The sequence below is a fragment of the Myotis nattereri genome, assembly GCF_964212035.1.
Source record: "Myotis nattereri genome assembly, chromosome: 16".
Classification (NCBI taxonomy): domain Eukaryota; kingdom Metazoa; phylum Chordata; class Mammalia; order Chiroptera; family Vespertilionidae; genus Myotis; species Myotis nattereri.
This window is the reverse complement of record NC_138091.1, coordinates 47,764,791-47,785,684: the sequence shown is the minus strand read 5'-3', so window position 1 is coordinate 47,785,684 and position 20,894 is coordinate 47,764,791. Positions and strand designations below refer to the sequence as shown.

General features: G+C 58.7%; 1 protein-coding gene across 1 annotated transcript; it reads left to right on the top strand.

Annotated features, from left to right (window-relative positions):
- The first annotated feature begins 4,763 nt into the window (after positions 1-4,763).
- On the top strand, positions 4,764-18,008 carry STAC2 (SH3 and cysteine rich domain 2). The gene is made up of 11 exons (XM_081108795.1): positions 4,764-5,228; positions 12,092-12,398; positions 12,735-12,832; positions 12,986-13,076; positions 14,033-14,145; positions 14,236-14,308; positions 14,411-14,472; positions 14,925-15,022; positions 15,408-15,459; positions 15,813-15,950; positions 16,437-18,008. Exons 1-11 carry the CDS (start codon positions 5,139-5,141, stop codon positions 16,539-16,541), a joined length of 1,227 nt encoding a protein of 408 aa, XP_080964921.1. The 5' UTR covers positions 4,764-5,138; the 3' UTR covers positions 16,542-18,008.
- Positions 18,009-20,894: the final 2,886 nt, after the last annotated feature.

Here is a 20,894-nt window from a genome sequence, read left to right as displayed (position 1 = left end):
CCCTGCCTCAACGTCTCTTTGTCATCACCACCCTCACGCTTCTCACCAGAGCCACCCTCACCTCTAACCCTGCATCCAGTTGCTTCCAAACATCATCCTCCCTCTTTCCCACAAGCTTTCAGCAACAGCCTCCATCCCAGTCTGTGCCCAAAGCCCCTTTCCAGCAAAAGGCTCCTCCTTGAATAGTTTGGGCCCCCTCAGCGCTCATCTCTCCAAAATTCTAACCCCTAACAGCACCCTCAGTCCACTGGGCTCCACCCCCTCACTCACCCCAAAGTGATGACACTGCTGTTACCTTGGTAACAGATGCCTTGTGGGTGGGTGGGGGAATGGACTAGAGAAAGAAAGCAGTGGCTTCGGGACACTGTCAGAGCCATGGGAGGTGGGTAGGGGGCAAACTGACACGGGGCCTGGGAGGGGCTGCCAGGGGCGCTGACCCGCCCCACCATGGCTGCGGTCAGCCCTATGTCCCCAGCCTCAAGGGAAAAAAGAACAGAATAGAAGGGGACATCTTCCTGGAAAGAGAGATTTTCTTCATGGAGGAAAGGGAAATACCCCAACCCCACCGTCCCCCTCCCACAGGAGCAGGTCTCCTGGGCTTGGCAGGGGCGAGGGAAGAGATTGCATATACTGGAGCCCAATTTGTTCCCCTCCAGGGAGCCTGGGGCACAGACAGCGGGAACAGCTCACCCAGGGCGTATTAGGGACAATGCCACCAGCAGCGGGAGGGTGGCTCTATGCCAGTGTCCTGAGCTCCTGGGGTTGGTGGCAGCAGGGGGTGGAGGGGCCCTCCTCCAGCCCCTGGGGACCTGGCTGTCCCAGATGCCACAGACGGGAAGTGTGTCAGGCACTTGCGTAAGAGCCTTCTATATTTCCATAAAGTCGTAATTGCTGAGGCCTGCCATGGGCCTTAGCTCATTAGAGTGGTATCTGCCTCTGGGCCCCAGGGTGGGCTGGCCGGCAGGGGGAGGTGCGGGAGACTGGACAAGGCCAGGCCACTCATGGTGTTCTCTGCACCCCCAGCCCCACGGGTCCCTCTTCCTCTCCCCAGCTAGGAGATGAGAACCCAGACTTGACCTCAACCATGATGGACTACTGTGGAGAGCGGCTACAGTGTTTGGGCAGGGTCAAGCCTCGGACTAATGAGAGGGCACAGTCCTCATGGCCACGTGCAAGTCCAGTGGTTCTCAACCTTGGCTGCACATGAGAATCACCTGGGAATCTTTTTTTAAAATCCTGATTTCTGGGCCTCATCCTCCGGAAATTCTATTTCTTTGTTACTAATGATGAGGCCCACAAATCAGGATTTTAAAAAGATTCCTAGGTGATTCTCATGTGCAGCCAAGGTTGAGAACCACTGTGCAAGTCCCAGCTTGGAGGGCAGAGCCCTCCCAGCACAATTGTAGCCAACAGCTATGGTTGTGAGCTTGAACCTGTGGTCCGAACACGTGGCCCCACGTGTCTGAGTCATGTGGGCTTGATAGAGTTCAGGTGCGTGTAGTTGAGTAGGCTCGAAACCCACGATAATGTTGTAAACATCTTGACCACGCCCTTACTTTCCTCGTGGCATCTGGCTATAAAACAAAGACACGGCTTGTAGTCCGTGGCGCTGTCTCTCCATCAGAGAGGACAGCGTCCCACCCAGACCCAGCTTTATTCTCTTGTCTGTCTTTTCTAATCCTTCACCGTCCCCTCTCAGGGTCACCCTTGGCCGTGTTGGCGCGGCACAGACTGCCCCACCCCAGGTGTGCTGATTCTAAAGCTAGAGGGAAAGGCCAGGCTCTCAGGTGTTCAGCTTGGGTTGTTCTGGGCAACCCCTGGGGGCAGAGGCCACAGCGGGAAGGGCTTGAGCTGAAGGTGATTAAGGGGAAAATAAGTCTGTCCTGTGGAAGGAGTAGCAATCCCTCACATCAGCGAATCTCAAACTCTTACATGAGGAATCCTGGGGGGTCATTCAAGTCAAAGATTCTTAATCCTTTGGGGAATCTTAGATTCTCTGAGGAGCAGATGAAAGCTCTGACTCTTCCCAGAAAGTGCTTCTCCTCCAAATTTTACATAGTTTCAAGGGGTTCATGAGCTTCCTAAAGCCTACCTGCAAGCCCAAGGTTAAGAATTCTTAATAACAACAAGGATTATTGCCCCATTTTAATGCAACTCCCCATTTCAACCTATTCTAGTCCAATTCTGTCCATCTAAAAAGAAGGAAATGAAAGTCCCTCCAGAGAACAGCTCTCTGCCCAAAATCGAAGAACAGAAAAAATAGGGCAGTCTGGGAAGAGGACCAGACTCTCTCAGCGTGCTGGACACTGTGCCCCGGGCAGGTTTAAGTCATCGGGCCATGCCTCAGTCCCCGGGCTCCTGAGAGCCCAGTGCCCACCCTCATTCAGGCGGCTCCCCTACCGAGAGGCACTCCAGTAGTTGTATTTTGACTTCCGGTCAACTAGGGGGTTCTTTTGAGAGTGTGACTGCCATTTATCCTCGCGTGGCACCTTGATCCTTGTTATTTCAGCCTCTGCATCTGAGATGGGACAATGTCCCTCTTCCAGGAGAAGCTGGTCCGGCGGTTCCCGCCCTGTCCCTGAGCCACTGCAGTAGGAGTTGTTGGCGCTGAGACAATGACTCAGACTTAGTGGATGAAGGACTTCTCTGAAACACATCCAGAAAGGACATCCAGAGGTCATGGCATCCAGCCCCCTGGCCTCCTCCATATTTGCCCCACCGCAGGCTTCTGGCGCCGAGGCCAGATGGGCCCAGGACCCACCAACTTTCCTGGCTTGCCTTGGTCACTGGTGCCACCGATTCCCCCGGGAATCCTTCCTCTTGTCTCATCAGAATCCTTTCCTGGGTTGACTCCCCCATGAAATAACAGGCTCCAAATGACTCAGGAAAGCGAGGGAACGAAGCTGTTTCTTCTCTCTGCCTCGGGAAAAGCACTGGGAAGGAACAAATATCCCAAAAGAAAGGAGGCAAAGAAGAAAATTAATTTTCCCTGCTTGTCTTCCCTGGGCAAACTCATTCATTCATTCTCCCAACACTGCACTATGTCCATTTTGTTGATGAAGAAATCAAGACTCTAAAGGGTTTAGTTACTCACCCAAGGTCACAGTTAATTAGTGACTATACAGGCACTGGATTCTAAGGAACCCCGAGTTTCTGCTATGTGGGAGAAACAGGGGTACCTCCCCCAGGAGGTCTCTAAATGCGGAAGGCCTTGTTTGCTCTAGTCCAGGATAGATGGGGGGAGAGGGCTGACAACTCTATATCAGGGTGCTCCAAGCATTTCTACATCTCAGTTGGCCAGGGAGGGGATTTTGGGGTGCCCTCAGCTGGGCAAGAGGGAGGAGGGCAGCCCTCTGAGGAGATTGGGAGAAGGCTGGTCATGAGTGGGTCTTTGGGAAGACTGGTTTAAGGACTGGGGCCAGGTTCTAGTGAAGCTCCTTTTAGGAAAGCTAGCTCTCAGCGTCTATGGCTGCAGTGGGTGGATCTGGAGGGGAGGGTACTAAGCCCCCACAATCACGAACCCTCACGTCTGCCCTTGTCCTACTTCTGTCACTGGCAAGTGAATCTCTATTCTTGGACACAGTAACCTGAGCGGTCCTCCAATGGTGAGCTCATCCTTGGGAGGAGGGAGATCGCATGGATGGCTATGTGCATGGGCAGACGCAGGGTTCAGCCCCTCCTGCAGGGCTGGCATAAAGGCAGGACCTCCTTGAGGTCCCCCCTCCCCATCTTATCACCCACAGCAGATGAGGAGGAAGGAGGTTTAGACCCAGAAGTCTCTCCACCCCCACCCAGGAAAGAGTCTCTCAACTCCCAACTTATCTCCCTTTCCTTGGACAGGCCAAGAGATGAAGCTAGACCTTTTGGTCAGGACGGGAGGTGAGGGGAAATAGGAGGTAAACACACACACACACACACACACACACACACACACACACACACATGCATGCATTAGAAGAGATACCTTCAGACAAGTGGGCAGGAACCTGCTTGCCCCTCCACCGTTCCCTACCCCCTGATGTAACTCCCTCTGTGGCAGGTTCCACAGGAGGGGGCGTGTTCTGGAGAAGGTTAGAGGACCTCAGGTGCTGGGCCTGAGGCCACTGCTCTCTTTTCTGCTGAAGTCCAGACAAGACTGGAAAGTGACACAATGTCCAGCTTTTCATCCACAAAAAAGCAGTTTGTCCTGCCTGGCCTTTGACACATGGTGTTAAGTTGTCCCTTCTCTGCCTGAGGAAATCACCACCTCACAGCCCAGGGGGGTGCGTGTGTTTGGAGAGCGTCTCTCCAGGGCAGAGAGACACCCCGGTACTGAATGGGGCAGAAGGGTCCCCCTTCTTTCCCCACCTCTACCAGGAAGTCCTCATTTGGATTCCACTCTCGGCTCTCCTTCTGCAGATGTAACCGATCTCTATTCCCCACCCCACCCCGCCCCCAGCCTTATCCAGACTCTAATATGACCTCTGGAGCCATCCCTCAACCTTGTCACGCCACCCATTCCAGGCTTTTCAACGTAAAACGGCCCCCGCCACGTCGCTCCCTTCCAAGCCCCGCCCCATCTTGTCGAGCCCTCCCAGGCTCCGCCCCCTTCGCCCGCGGTAGCCAATCGCTGAGAAGCAGATTTGCATAGCGGCGCGGGGGAGCGGCGGAGGGAAGGGGGCGGGACCACGCGACCTCCTAAATCAAAGTTGGGAGGCGAGGACTGGGCGGAGGGGGCCTCGGGGTGCGGGGCTGGGGCCCGCGGGGCGGGGGGGCAGGATGGGGGGCGGGCGCAGCGGGCGGCGGGGGTGGCCGGACCGGGACAGCTCCCCGGCTCCCTCCCTCGGCTCATCCCCGCGTCCCCACTTCCCTCCTCCCCTGACTCCGAGCAGCATCCTCTGCGGACCCTCGGTCCTCACTCCCGGGGCCGTCCCGCTCCCCTCGCTCGGTGTCGTTACCACCCTCCCCAGCCACCCCGGGAACTTTCTCCGCCCGCGCACGGGAGTGAGGGGTTGCTTCGTCTGGGCGCGTTTTTCCCGGGGTTCATTGGGTGGCAGTCTTCGCGGAAGGGTCCCAGAGAGACGCCCGCCCCCCGCAGCCTGCCCCGCAGCTGGCGGACCGTCGGGCCTCGGCCTCCTCGCGGCCCCTCTCCCCCAACCATGACCGAAATGAGCGAGAAGGAGAGCGAACCGGATGACGCGGCCACCCACACCGCCCCGGGGACCGCGTCCGTCCTCCACGAATCCAAGGTAACTCGGGAGGCGCGAGGCCTGGACCCCTCCCCGTCCGAGGCGCCCCGGGCCGGACGCCCTGCTCCGGGCTCGGCTGCCCTGGGGTCGCAATGTCGGGGCAGGTGTGATTCTTCAGGCTCCGCGCGGGGGAGTGGGTTCGCCACGGCGGGCCCCCCGGAGCCCCCATCCCACGCGCACGACACGCCCTTGCGCGCGTGATGAGCAGACGCACCCGCGACCCCCCGGGGAGCTGGCACCTGGGCTGTTGGAGGGAAGCGGCGCGGCGCCGGCGGGGGGAGCGTGCGGCCGTGTGTAGCGGTGCGCGCGCCGGTGTGTTGCGTGCGAGGCGCATCCCCGTGGAGTCCGCCGGGTCTCGGGGTGCAGCTCCGCCTGCCCCCCTCTCTGCCTGTGTCTCTCTGAAAATGTCTCTGCCACCTGCCTGCCTCTGTCTCGGTATCTCGGGGCGCGTCTCTCCCGCGTTCTTCGGGCATCTCTGCGTGTTTATCTCTGAGTGTCTCCGACCCGCCGCAGTCCTGCATCCCCCCTCCCAACCGGGTTAGTCTGGGGACGCGAGGCCGCGGCCCAGGGGTGCGCAGCGGCGAGTCCACGCTGGGGGCTGCGGCAGCGCGGGCCCGGCGGGCGGGGACCCGGGGCTGTGGCTGCGGCTCCACATCAGAAAGGCAGGCTGCTCCCCCGCACCCCGGGATCTGGACGGGGGGTGGGGAGGAGAAAGGGCGCGTAACAAGCAAAAAAGAGAAGTCATCGTAATTAATGAATGTCATAATTAACCCTAATTATGTATGATCGTTACTCCTGCGGGAGTCACAGTGAATAAATTATTCCCCAGTGAAGTCAGGCGGAGCCCAGGCTCCTGGCACTGAAGCGGGTGAGGGCGTCGCTCACATTCAAGCCCCCCCCCCCCCCCCCCCGCCCCAATCTGTCTGCTCCCTTCCCAAAGTTCTAGGATCAGCGGTTCTCAACCTGTGGGTCGCGACCCCTTTGGCGGTCGAACGACCCTTTCACAGGGGTCGCCTAAGACCATCCTGCATATCAGATATTTGCATTACAATTCATAACAGTAGCAACATGACAGTTATGAAGTAGCAACGAAAATAATTTTATGGTTGGGTCACAACATGAGGAACTGTATTTAAAGGGCCAGAAGGTTGAGAACCACTGTTAGATGCTCACAGCTGACAGGCAAGAAGTTCTACGGGAAGCAACCTGAGCTGGCCTGGGCATGGGCTCCCTGCCCCACCTCCAGACTTCAGGCCAAGACCTCCTCCTCGCTCCCTTCTGCTGGGTATTTTGTTTCCTCCCTGCTCCTGTCTCCCAGAGGAGGAAGGCAGTGAGGACCAGAAGTAGATGGGGTCTTTGGCTCCCCCTGGTATCTCCAGTGCATCTGTAGTTCTCTCCCATGCCCATCTTCCTCCTCCTTCTGTCTTGACGCCCTGCCCCCAGCATATAAGGTTAATTCAAGGTCAAGGTCATCAAGGGAGTGACCAGGGGGAGGTGAGTAAAGCCAGGGTGGAGTCTGGCTGAGGCACCCCAGCAAGCTCCTCATCCCTAAACCAGAGGGACCCCGTGGGTCTTCATGTCCAAGTCTTCAGATAGACATTTTTTAAATTCTTTTTGTTGTTGTTGTTTTATCAGATATACATTTGACCTTCTCCTGGCCCCTTCTGAGAATGAGACCCTGGGCTCTCAGACCACAGAGTTAACTCCCCCTCAGAAAGTCAAGTGTCTACTGGGAAAGGAAAGAGGTGTTGGGGCAGGAGGCTAGTGCTTGGAATATTTGTGACAGCTTCTTTCCAGCAGAGGGTCCCGGGAGCTGAGCCCCATCCCGAGGTCCGAGGCCCCTGACCTTCTCCGTTGCCTCTAGTCACCCTGGACAGACATCTGCCATCCCCCTCCTTGCTCCCCAGAGACCAGGGGGTCTGCTTCCCACACCAAGGCCTGGCAGCTCTGCCCCTTCCTGAAGAGCTCCCCACAAGCAGGCAGGAGTGAACGCAGGCAGGACCCTGGGCAGTGCTGCCTCAGCAATCAGCAGGCTGCGAGCTCAGCTGTGTGGGCAGGGGGAGGCCTGTGCCTGGCAGGTTTGCACTGCCCTCCTCCCCGGCCAAGGACCCTCCAATGCCAGTCACCTCTGGGTCTGAGCCTTGGATATCCCAGGAGCAGGGGAGGAGGTAGGGTGCCCATGTGGCCTGGCCGTGCTGTGCCTTTGCTTCCTTCCCCTCTGCCACCCCCTGTGAAGGGCTCAGTAATAACTCAATAGTAACAGGCTGGGCTGGGGGTCAGGAGGGCACAGGTGGGCAGAGAGAGAATAATTCAGGACCCTTGCCAGCCTCCTTCCATTCTCCTCCCCCATCCTGTCTCAAAGAAACTTCTATCTCCAGACTGTAGCAGTGGGGGAGAGGAAAGGAGGAGGGTTGGCTGCTGCCCACCCAGCTCAGTTCGAGGCAGGTCCAACAGAGGGGGCTGGTACCCACAGGCAGTAAGCCAACATTCCAGGCTTATCTATCAGTGTTTGGGCCCTCTGGGCATTTCTTGCCAAATCCATCCTTCTGCCCACCCTAAGGTTGGGTCTCACCCCTGCATCCAAGCTACTCAGCCACCTTCCTAGTGTCAGCATCCCCTTTTCTGGGTCCCCATCCCATACTACCACACAGGGCCCGCTATCACCCCCTTTGGTGCCATCTTTGGGAAGACCCTGCCATGCCGGCTCTGCCATCTGAGTCAGCTTGTGCTAAGTCCACCAGCACCCACCGCCAGCTGCTTAGTGCCCTTTCAGGAGCTGGCAGGAAGTGAGGAGGTACAACGGGGAATTGAGAAGAGAAGGGACTGACAAGGGCAGGGGTGGGGAACCTTTTTTCTACCAAGGGCCATTTGGATATTCATAACATCATTCTTGGGCCATCCGAAATTATCAAATTAGCCTGCTCTATTTGGTTAAACATTTAATTAACTCACCCCTAAGGCCTTGGCAGGGCCAGACCAAGTGACTTTGCAGGCCTTATACGGCCTGCGGACCTGACATTCCCACCCCTGGTCTAGGGTATGGGGAAGTGGGGAGGAATTCGGAAGAATAGGGCTGGTGGTTCAGGCTCCAAGCCAGACAAGCTCCAGGTGCATTGGGATGAAACAGGATCCAAGAGAGGGCCCAGCTCACCAGGGTACATGGCAAGTTCTCCCCATGCCAGGGAATGGGTCCTGGAACAGTGTGGGCACCGAAAAGATAGCTGATGGGGAGATGGGGAAAGATCATCTCTGGGAACTAGGAGTCTCAGGAATGGGAATCCTTGGCCAGGCTGGGCCCAAATGACATCGTGTAGCCAAGCCGGATGTCTCTGGAGCGAGCAGGCATCAAGCCATTTGCCAGAGGTGATGCTTCCTGCCCTCCAACCACAGCCCTTGACATCTGCCAGCTACCCCAGGTGGTATGCGGGGCCCACACTGAGCCAGTGAGTTTCAGACAGAGTTGGGGTTGCCCTGGTGCTGGGGAACGTTTTGTTCCCGAGGCCTCTGGAACCCGACAGAGGTGGCTGGTGGCCCTGAGGCCAGGGGGCCACTGGAAAGGAGAATAGGGAGGATTACGGAAATCCTGTGAGGTTGCTATGAAAATGATGGCCTTGGGAGGGGGGACATGATTGATGTCTTAAAATATTTGAAGGACTGATATGTGTTAGAGGGAGTAGCTCTTTCTGGAGCCAAGGGAGGAACAGGGGCCCACAGGCAAAAATGGCAGGAGGCAGGGTTCGGCTCTATACAGGGAAGCGCTTTCCAGCGGCCGCAGCTGCCCAAAGATGGACTGACTGTCCCAAGAGAGGGTGTGCTTCCTGTCACAGAGGTGACCCACACAGTCAGACAACCACTCTGAGGGGACGTGCGGGGGATCGGGTAGGGACTGCTCTATATAGCCAGCCTTTCAAGTCCCTGCTAACCTAAATGGTATTACTGGCCTGCAGACAAGCCCATGGAGTAACTGAGGGGCAGAGGTGAGGGCCAAGGCAGGGGACCGAGGGCCAGGAGGCTCCTGCTCACTTGGGCTCAACACTAAAGACAATGGTTCGAGTCCTGGCTCTGCTACTTCCCAGCTGAGAACTCATGGGTCAGTGACTTACCCCCTATGAGACTCGGTTCCTCATCTGAAAGTGGGGTCATTGTCGCCATCTCAGAGGGTAGTGCCAGGATTAATGAGATGCTGCATAAAAAGTGCTCACTCACTTCCAGCTCACTGACAGTGATAGCCCCTTATAGCTCTAAGTTTATGTTTTTGGACTCAGAGCCTTGCATTGCTGAGAGAGCATGTAGTCCTACCTCTTTCCTCTTGGGTGTGGGGAAACTGAGGCTCGGAGAGAGGAAGGGAAGTGACTTGCCTTTGGACAGCAGGTTAGTTCTGCCCCCACGTCCAGCGTAGACTTCCAGAGACCTCGTGTGTTCAGTGTCCACCGCCTCTGGGCAGCGGTGGGTCCCTTGCCTCCCTGGGCCTGTGAAAGCCCCCAGAGCCACATCTGGCCCATAGATCACATTCGTGTTCTAATTCATCGTCCCTCTGGCCCTCCACCTCTGCCTCAGCGTGCAGGCATCCTGGGCCCGGGGCCCCGATTCTCACAGGCACACAAAGAAGCCCACAGTGCTGTCCAGGAAGCTGCATTTGGAAGGAGCTGGGCAGCTCGGTGTGCCAGACACCCCAGGGTTCTGGCTTCACAGCCGGCAGTGGCACACCAGGCCTACCTTGTGCCCAGACATCTCCCTCTCTGCTCCCCTCATCCGTCTTGCTGCCTGATGACCTCCCCAGGGCTGGAGGGGCCACCACTTCCATCCTCTTGGCACCACTGCCAGGCTGGCTGCCATGGCACACAGGCTGCCCGGTGTGCCAGCTGGGAACCCTGGCCAAGTCTTCCTGTCTGAAGCCAGGCTTCTGGCCCCCGTTTTCTATCACTGGTGGAAAGGAGTAGGCCGGGGTAAGGGGGCTCTCAACTGGAGGGGAGTGGGGCGAGAATCTGGGTAGAGAAGATTCCAGGTCTCGCCCTGGGCAGACTCGAGAATGGTACGTTAGAGTGAGCAGTGGAAGTAGCCCTGGCCCCCCTGCAGGACCCACTCTGCACTCTAAAGGGCTCCATTCAGGATTCCAGCCACTTGCTCATTTATCAGCCAACACTGACCCAGCAGCTACTACGTGTGCTGGCCCTGTAAGGTGGGGGGCATCTGCCCCTGCCCTTGGCTGGCTCGCAGTCCTTCGGGAGGATGAGAAGTGAGTAACAACATAAACCTGATTGGAGCTGTAACGGAAGTCAGCATTGGGCACGACAGGCCCCAAAGGAGGGAGTGGTTCCACTAAATGGAATTCCTGCAGAAGAGACAGCTTCCCGGAAGAGGAAGAGTCGCTGGAAATCCTGAAGGATAAAGAGGGTATTAATTGGATGAGGCAGAGAAGGGGACAAATAAGTCCATAGCTCAGAGGCATAAAGCACGGATAAGTCCAAGCCCTCGTGCCCGGGTGGTAGGCGGAAGGCATGGTTGGAAAGGCAGGTTTGCCCAAGTTGCAGAGTTTCATGTCTGGAGCAAGGGCTTTTGCTGGGTCCTGAGGAGCCATGAAAAGTTTGGGGTGTTTTTTTAATATATTATTATTGATTTCAGAGAGGAAGGGTGAGTGAGAGAGAGATAGAAACATCAGTGATGAGAATCATTGATTGGCTGCCTCCTGCACGCCCCCTACTGGGAATCGAGCCCGCAACCCTGGCATGTGGCCTTGGCCAGAATCAAACCTGGGAACCTTCAGTCTGCAGGCAGAGGCGCTATCCACTGAGCAAAACTGGCTAGGGTCATGAAAAGTTTTTAGCAAGGTCAGGGATCACCTCCCTGTGTGGAAAGCAGATGGAGGCAGCCCGGCTGGTGTGGCTCAGTGGTTGAGAATCGACCCATGAACCAGGAGGTCATGGTTGATTCCTGGTCAGGGCACATGCCTAGGTTGTGGGCTCAGTCCCCATTAGGGGGTGTGCAGGAGGCAGCTGATCAATGATTCTCTCTCATCATTGATGTTTTTCTCTCTCTCTCCTCCCTTCCTCTCTCTCAAATCAATAATATATATATATAAAGCAGGTAGAGGCAAAGGGTTGTGGCCTTAATCAGACTGGGGGTGCTGTGGCCTGAATTAGGGCAGGGCTGTGCAAGTGATGAGGTGATAGTAGGGGACAGGCTGGAGAGGTGTTTTGAGGGGAAATCAGCCCTGAGGATGAGGGTTGAGGGTGACCACCCCCCCCCCACCCTGTTCAAGAACACAGGTGGACAGCTGGGACCTGGAGTGTTTTGTTTGACCCCCAAAGTATTTTTTAACTCGAGTAAACAGTATGCCCATACAATGAAACCCTGCGTAGCCATAAAAAAGAATGATGGATCTCTTTAAGTATTGTTATGGAATGATTTCCAAGATTTACTGTTAAGTGAAAAAAGCAAGGCACAGGAAAAATAGTATACTACCATTTCTGCAAAGAAACAAAAAAATGAAACCTTTTAAATGTGTTTCTATTCAATTTCCCATAAAAGTCTAGATTTCTTTTGAAAATTGAAAAACCTGACAGTCCTGGGATGGCCTCCGTTGGCCAGAGGACACCAGCAGCGGCTCCCTAGCTGTTCACTTTGCCGCAGTCCCCACCACTCCCCGTTGTGTGCCTGCCCAGCGGAACTGCTTTGCTCACGGAGGTTACTGTAGGCATCTGGGGTTGTGAGCCACCTTCTGGGACTTGGCAGCCTTCCCCTTAGTCCTTCATCTCACCTCTGGCCCTCAGCCTTCAGCTGCCGCTGACCCACCGACCTATCCTGGGGGAGGGGAGGCCAGCGCCCTCTCGGGCTTCCACCCACAGTCCCTCTTCCTCTCTCAGCTCCAGCGGTTCAAGCGCTCGCTTTCCCTCAAGACCATCCTCCGAAGTAAGAGCGTGGAGAACTTCTTCCTCCGCTCGGGCTCTGAGCTCAAGTGCCCCACCGAGGTGCTGCTGACACCGCCAACCCCGCTGCCCCCGTCCTCCCCACCAGGGGCACCCACAGACAGGGGCCTGCCCACCCCGGCACCCTCCCCCTGCCCAGCCCCACGTCCCCTGGCATCTCTCAAACCAGTGAGGCTGCACAGCTTCCAGGAACATGTCTTCAAGCGAGCCAACCCCTGTGAGCTGTGCCACCAGTTCATTGTAGGTAGGTGCCTGAGGTGGGCAAGGCGATGGGCCAGGTGGGCATGGGGAGTTGGCCTATGGAACTTCCTGATATTCATGGCTCCCAGTGCTCACTGTGCCCCTCACCCTGGGCAGACAGATGAGCTCTGTTGGGGTGGGGGGTGCCCAGTCTTGCTGTGTTTACTAACAACTCAGGCTTCAGTGCAAGTTCTCACCCTGACTGGATGAGGGGTAGAGGCTAGTCCCGGAGACTGGTCCCCTACCCTCTCCCCACCCCTCACCTGCCTCCTTTGCTCCATCGCCCATGGGTGTGTCCCTTCTTGATCAACCTCCTTTTCTGAACCCAAATTCTTCTCAGGAAACTCCAAGCAGGGCCTGCGGTGTAAGACATGCAAAGTCAGTGTCCACCTCTGGTGCTCCGAGGAGATCTCCCACCAGCAATGCCCAGTCAAGACGGTGAGTGGAGATGGCCGGCGGAGCGCCCCCAGAACCAGCCTGTGGGGGAGTGAGTACCCCTCAAGCCGGGTTCCCCGTGTGGAGGTGAGGAAGACCCATTACTCCCTGGGCTGTGACATCCTCATGCCCTCTCTCTGCCCCCTCTTGCCGTAGTCCTCCTCCTTCCGTCGCAACTTCAGCTCCCCCCTCCTGGTGCATGAGCCGCCACCAGCCTGTTCCACAAGCCGGGAGTCCCCACCCACTGGTGAGTCTCCCCCGTTGCTCCTGATCCCACTGTGGGGTGTTGAGCAGCCCATACATTCCTCATCTGGGCACCTGTGTCACACGGGCACTGCCAGTTCTTGGCACGCTACCACCTCCCTTCTGTGGGTGCTCCTGTCCTGCATGTAGGGCTCCTTCATTCACTCATCCGTCAACAAACACTTTCCTGAGCACCTACTGGATGCCAGACATTGTGCCAGCCACAGGGACATAGCACTGAAGAAGGTGAAGTTCTTGGTCTGTAATAGACATGAAATAGATAATCACACCAATTATCAATGAGTCATCATTCAGATGAATGCCTACAACAAGGATAGGAAATAAAGAGAGAAGAAAGCAGCCACCGTCCTCAACCATGGAGACTGGGAAAGGCACCGGAGAAGTGAAGGGCGGGGAGCTCGTCCACTGAGGCTCTGGGAAGGCCAGTGTGGGCAGAGGGTGTGGCCTGAGGCGGGAAGGGGCAGTCACAGAAAGGACAGCATGGCTGGGACTGAGGGAGTAAGCGTGAGAAGGTGGAACAGGACCATGGGCTCAGGGCCTCAGGGTCCATTTTACGATTCTTTGGACTTCATTCTAAGGACACTTCTTGTGTTTTTACAAGGGCATTCTGGCTGCTGTGTGGATTGGAGGGGCCGGAGTGGAAGCAGAGAGAGTAGTGGGGAGGTTGTGATGGTTGCCAAGAGAGAGTTTGGGAGCTTGGAGCAGACTGGTAGTGGTGGAGATGGAGGGAAGCGGGCAGATTCTAGAACATTCGGGAGGTAGGACTAAGTGACGGAGTGATATGGGCAGTGAGGAGAGTGAGGGGTCATGGGAGGAGGAGGGAGAATGGGGAGGGCAGATGAGGGGAGACCGGAGTTCAGCCAGGGCTGCGGTCCAGGGCTTCAGGGCTGAGCGAGGCCGGCAGCTGGGTGCCTGGCCTTGAGGGTGGATCCTCGGCAGGTGCCAGCGGGAAGGTGGACCCCATCTACGAGACCCTTCGCTATGGCACCTCCTTGGCACTGATGAACCGCTCCAGCTTCAGCAGCACCTCCGAGTCCCCCACACGGAGCCTGGTATGGTGGGCACCAGAGGGGGACCTCGGGAACAGGGGTCTCTGAGGAGGAGGGTCCAGGGACTGAACCCTTCCCTCTCTCTGTCCCCAGAGCGAACGGGAAGAGCTGACGGAGGATGGGGAAAGCAGCATCCGGAGCTCGGAGGAGGGCCCTGGCGACAATGGTGAGTGGAGGTTAAGGCGCAGGGGCAGGAAGGGATCACAGTGTCACAGTGCGGTGGCTTCCTGCCGCCTCACACCCTGTCTCCCGCCCCTGGCATCTGCAGTGTTCACAGCCCCGGCAGAGAGCGAAGGGTCAGGACCAGAGGAGAAGAGCCCGGGACAGCAGGTGAGGTGATGCTGGCACCAGCCCCAGTAGGCCAGGTGGGGAAGGAATGGCACTGGCCCACAGGTGGGTGAGAACAGGGTGAGTGGGAGGAGCACTGCTCCATCATTTATTCTCAGTCTACAGCCTATAGGGGTGGGCCATGCTAGGGGGAGTGGTCACAGGAGGCAGGGGTATGACCCTCCCACCACTCACCCGACGCCTATTGCTCCCACTCCTGTTCCCCAAGGGTGGGCAGTTTCAGGGTGCAGAAGGCAGCAGAGTGTCCCCTTCTCCGTCCTGGCCCAGTCCCCCCTGGGGTGTGTGAGCACAGCCGATAGGAGAGACTGACCTCTCCTTATCCTTGACCCAGGAGCTGTGCCCCACCTCCCAGCCCCCAGGTAGCAAGGTCAAGGCCAGTAGGTGGAGTGAAGAGGGTATGGCCCTCCCATCACTGACCCAGAGCCCTCCCACAGCCCCCCAAACACCCGCTGCGGAAGGACGTGGGGCCCATGTACTCCTATGTTGCGCTCTACAAGTTTCTGCCCCAGGAGAACAACGACCTGGCTCTACAGTAAGTCCTCCTTGTGCCCAGCCCCACCGGGTGGCCACCTGGCTCCAACCTCAGGGCTCTGCACTCCAGACCTTGGGACACGAGTGTGAGGGAGCCTTCAGGAACCTTCTCCTGGCGGACTTGAGGCTGCTGAGCCCAGAGAGGAGCGGAGCTGCCCCGGGTCCAAGAGGGAATGGGTGCTAATGGCGTGGCTCCTGCCTCCGCCCCAGCTCTGTCCTGGCAATGCCTGCTGTCCCTGCGATCACACAGTGTCCCCCTGTTGAGGGCATCAGGAGTCCTCCTTCAGCTGAGGGGGGCATGCAGGGGTCTGGGGTCCAGGACTGTGGGGATGCAGAGGGGGAAAGCCCACCCTGCCCCATATGCTGCCCCCGCTCTCTCCTCCCAGGCCCGGAGATCGGATCATGCTGGTGGATGACTCTAACGAGGACTGGTGGAAGGTGACTTGGCAGGGTGGGAGACGGAGGGACCCTGGTAGGCATCTCACCCACCTCTGCCCTCAACGGGCACTGCCCCACCTTCTCTCCAGGCCCCAAAGACCACTCCTCCTCCAGCCACTTCCTCCAGCCAAGCCTGGGACCAACCCTCAGACCTTGCTCTTGCTTTGACACCCCCCCTCAAGCCACCCCAGCTCTGTCCCTCTGCCCACCTAATGCCCTTCCCAATGCAGAAGCCACCCGACTGGGGGCTTGAATACAGAGAACCCAGAATCTGGCATTGGCTCTCAGTGGTCACTGGGTCTAGAGAAAGCGGTGGGGGGTGGCACTGGTGCTCATGCCAGCCTCATCCCCAGGGCAAGATTGGCGACCGGGTTGGCTTCTTCCCAGCCAATTTCGTGCAGCGGGTGAGGCCGGGCGAGAATGTTTGGCGCTGCTGCCAACCCTTCTCCGGGAATAAGGAACAGGGTTACCTGAGCCTCAAGGAGAACCAGGTGAGTGCCCGGGCCCTGCAGCGGTTACAGGAGGCGGGACTGCGGGCCCTCTAGTCCTCTCCTGCTGGGACTTGGGGTTGGTGGCACAGGCAGGGGGCTGAATTACAGAAGAGACAGCTTTGGGGAGAAGAGGAGCACTGCATTAGGAGTCCAGAGGCTTGGGGTTGAATGGTGGCTCTGCCTCTGGCTTGGTGTGTAACCTCAGACAAGTTCTGCTCCCTCTGCGATATGGGAGAGGGGCTGCGTTAGACCAGCTGATCTCAAAGTCAGCCGCGAAGTGCTGCTCTGTGTCTGCTGATGTCCTGGTCTTGCTGCTGCTGCCCAGACCCTTATGGGATCTGCTCCTATCACCCCAGCGGAGGTCTCCAGCCACATCTGATGCCCGTTCCCTCATTCCCGGGAGCGGGCCCCCTGGGAGCCATCAGCAGGACTAGGGGCCAGGGCTGCAGGCAGTGCCAGGCCTGAGCTCCTGTCTCTCTGGCTCAGATCTGTGTGGGCGTGGGCAGGAGCAAGGATGCTGACGGCTTCATCCGCGTCAGCAGCGGCAAGAAGCGGGGCCTGGTGCCAGCCGACGCCCTGACCGAGATCTGAGAGGAGCCAAGAGAACCCAGATGCCACCCCTGCCTGTGCCTGGCGCTCGCTTCTGGTCCCAGGAGGGGAGCAGGCATCTGCCCACACCCTTCCTCCCGCTGCCTCTCTCCTAGCGGCCATGCACCATGGCTTGGGAGGCTTCTGCCCTGAGGAAGGTTTCATTTCTTGGGTCCCTCGGTGTCCTGAGAGATGTGCTCCTCTGGGACTTGGGGATGGGGGTGGAGGAGAGAATGGGGGGGATGGGGAAGCTTCCAGGAAGGACCACCCCGTGCCCAGGCACCCCCAGTCCAGTTGCCGTGCTGAGCCCAGCCCTGAGGGGCATTCTTGGGGGAACGTCCCTGCCGCTTCTTCCCCGAGAGCCTCCCTGTGCCCACACCAGCTTTGCATGACTGACACGCCCTCTCCCGCGGAGCCTCTGCTTGGGTCCGATTGTGCGCGGCGGCCACGCCCCGTGGCTGGGCTGTGAGTGCCTTCCCGGCCTCCCCCCCCCTCCCCCCCCCAAAGTGCTGCTCTGTGTCGCTGACAGACGGGGTGGGAGGGGATTCGGGGCCACGGGAGGGTCCCGAGTCCATCTCCTGGTCTCACTGCCTCTGTCACTCCATCAATTCTCAGGAAAGTCCTGCAGGAACCTCTCCCGTTACTTGAAATCTGGGCGGACAGAGGAGGGGAGGGCTGAGGGCGGGAGGATGTGTGGCAAACCAGAGACTGTCCCCTGGAGTGGAACAGTCACCACAGAGCAGCCGCACCCCACCCTGGCTCCCGGGAAAAGGACAGCCAAGAGCAACCTGAACTCAGAAACCCGCCTGAGAGCAAAACGCGCCCCGTTCATTGTCAGGACCCGAAAAGCCCCCCAGCAGCAGGACCCACCAGCCAGGGGCGCGGACGGGAGGCCCCGGGAGCCCAGCCTCAGGGCTGACTTCCAAAGGGCCTTCCTCACCCCTCTCTCTGCGCTCTGCAGTGAGGTCCCTTTTCTGGCTGCATTTGCCCCCTTGTCCTGGACACAGAGCCCTGGGAGGAAGAGGGAGGGAGCGGCTGGGAAGGTGGGTGGTGGTTTGGCCACCAGGAAAGGAAGGGAGAAGGCACCTCGAGGGCGGGTGGGCACACAGAGATGAACACTCCCTCGCAGATTGCTTCTCTCTGGTGCCAGTTTCCCTCTCCCCCCAGCTCAGAGCCTCCTCTAGTGTCCTTGATCCTTGATCGTGCCAGCTGATGCCACCCCCACCCTGGGCACAGTCATGCCCTCCCGTGCGGTGGGAGGGACACGTGGTCTTACCCACTGGCTCCTGCCCCACGTCTCCCCTCGCCCCCCGCAGAGGGGGACTCAAGCCACACTGCCCTGTTTGCTGCCATGAGGCCCCTCAGCAACACCCCAGGGGCGGCCCGTTGCCCACTGTACATCCGGCTGCATGACGGTCTGCTGGGGCACCGCCAAGCCCCGGGACCCCTAATTAAACGTTTCTCGTCCCAGCCGGTCTGTTCTGTGTATCCGCTTGGGAACAGGGAGAAAGGGGCAGGGAGTGGGGTGGGGGCTGGGAGAGCTGAGAGGAGGCCGGCCCAGGGTGCTGATCTCTGGGAGGGGTGCTGAGGCTGACACTGGAGGGGTCCCCGAGCCTCTTCCCTCCCTTCCGCTCGAGCAGCCTCAGCGGGATCGGGAGGTGTTTGAGAGAAGGGGCTGCGGAGAGCCGACGCGGAGAAGGGCGTGGAAAGGACCCCAGGAAAGAGGGAAGCAAGGTTTGGGGGTGCGGGCGGGGCTGCGGCCACTTTCCGGTTCCCCGCGCACCTGGGTCGCGCCGGGGGCGGCACACACCTCCGCGCGCCTGGACGCTCCCCGCCCGCCCGGCGGTGCCCTGCGAGCCCGGGGCCTGCGGGGTTCAGTGTCCACCCGGGACCAGCCTCGCCCCGCAGCCTCCCGAGTCCGAGGCACACACGTTGGCGGCGGGGACCGTCGCGGACAGTGGGGCCCTGAGATGACTCAATCGGGAGCCTGGCGCGGAGATCCCCGCCCACCTGCGCCGGCAGAACAGCACCCCCCCACCCCCTGCCCTGCGGGCGCCCGCGTCACCGGGAGCACGTCTCCGGCTATTTATAGGCGGAGGGGAGCGGGGAGGCAGCGGGAGGCGGGCTGTGGGGGTGCCGGGACCTGCTGGGGTGCTGCAGGGCGGGGGACCTGCTCCTCCCCATGGGCACGCCCCGGGGTCCGCTCCCCAGCGCCCCGCCCCCAATGCAAGGTAGGCCAGGTGGGACCGGGCCCTGAGCTTTCTCTGGGCCCTTCACCCAAGGAAGGGCCTCGGGGCTGGTGGGGAGAAGGAGGAGGATGACCCCCTCTTCCGAGGACCCCTGAGGGTGGGCGGGGAAAAAAGGGGTCACACGTCCAGTCCAAAGGCTTAAAGAGAGAGCAACTCACATAATAGGCACCGACTGTGTTCCAGGAACCAAGCCAGGAACTTGATTTTATTTAATCTTGTCAATGACCCGATGAGGAAGGACGGAGAAGGGGAGGCCCTGGGACATAAGGTGGCTTCTCCAAGGTCGTGGGATGATCCTGCTGAACCGGGTCCCTTTTGTTCCCGGGGAAACTGAGGCCCAGATGGACTAGGAACTTGCCCAAGGTCACAGCGGAATAGTGTCCCAGCCCCTGAGAAATCGTATCTCTGGCCAGTCAGCTCTTCTCCCACTGGGCCCTGGGTCTCGGGGTGCTTAAACCAGCAAGATGGAAACAGAGACACCCCAGATGCTGGGCCAGAGGTTCCGGGGATCAAGACCCCACTCCACTGGAGACCGTGGGAGCCGTCCGGCCAACCCTCCTGCACACCCCACTCGCATCTGCCACCAGCCAGCAGCTGGCCTGGACCCAGGCCTCCTCCCCAGCCCATTTGCCGCACTGCTGAGCACAACAGCTTTTTCGGGTGGCTGAACCACTGACAGCATGCTCACAGCCTGAGGGCCGGGAACAGCTGGTGCCCTCACTATAGCCTCTGCCTTCCTCTGCGCCCACTCAGTGGGTGGCTGGACCAGCAGCGCCGTTGGCCTAGGGCAGAGAATGCCCAGGAAACTGCTGGTGGTGCCAACCCACCATTTGGCTCTGTTGTCTGACCCACATGTGCCCTGCATCCTCCCACCTCAGCCTGAGTTTAACTGTGTGGGGACAGAGGTTGCCTAGGCTGAGGAGAGATGCAAAAGGAGGGGGAGGCTGGGAGCCAGAGACAGGAGAGGCCTAAAAGGGTAAAGAGATGGATACCGGAGGTGGGAGGAGGGAGTCACAGAGTGAGCCTCTCTGTCCAGTCCCACCCATTCTGCCAGCACCAGCCACTCCCTTTGGTCCCTTCAACCTTCTTCTCCGCCCCCCCCCGCCCCCCGCCCCATGCCCATCTCTCCCAATGCTTGGGACAGGCGGGTGGGACACCTGCTGAGGAGTGCTAGGAAGACGGGAGTGCACTCCCAGCCTCAGCCCTCCGGTGCTTGCAAGGAGCCGGCCTAGGTGGTCCCTCTCTTAGCATCAGAGAGAGCAATGGGAAGAGGGACCTACACCCCTTTTCCAGCTCGTGGCTCTGCAGCCGCCACTGTGCGCAGTACCTCTGCTGCAACCCACTCTGAGTCACACCCTCCCACGCCTGCAAGAGTCAAAGGCGGGTGCTTGTGTTCATGCGATGCCGAGATTCTGGGGAGCGGCTGGCCCCTCTGTGCCTCGGTGTCCTCCTCCAGAAATGGACTCGCTCGGGGAATCTTTACCTGGGGTCAATGAACCCCTTTGAAGGGTATGCAGATTATATAAGGGGACCAACTGTATATGCTTGAGAGAATTGACATCTATTTGCATCAGAATTTCCTAAGCTTCCAGACCGAAAAGAGATCCAGGGGTTACTTCAGGGGTTCTGCTTGCCGAAGGGCCTTCCCAAGCACGGCTCTAGGAAGGGGCTAGAGGCCCATGGTGGAAAGAGGTAACTTTCCAGGCTGGGGTGAGCTTCAGAAAGAGGGAACTAGGGGGCTGGGTAGTGGAGGATAGTATAGGGAGGGTAAATGGTGATGGAAGGGGACTTGACTTGGCGTGGTGAACACACAATACAGTGTACAGGTGATGTGTTGTGGAATTGTGCACCTGAAACCTGTATAATTTTGTTAACCGGTGTCAACCCAACAAATTCAATAAAAAAAGAAAAAAGGAAGTAACTAAACCCAAAGCTTCCCAAGAGGCTCCCACAACCCATGACCCTTTCCCTCCCCGGCCAACCCTCCCCACAACCCAAAATGTGAGGCAGTTTTCTGCAACCACCGGTGAGAGAACAGCACCATCTCCTGGTCCAGGGTAGTAACCGGTTTCTGTGCTGCAAGCAGGAGCCCAGGTGCGGGTGCCAT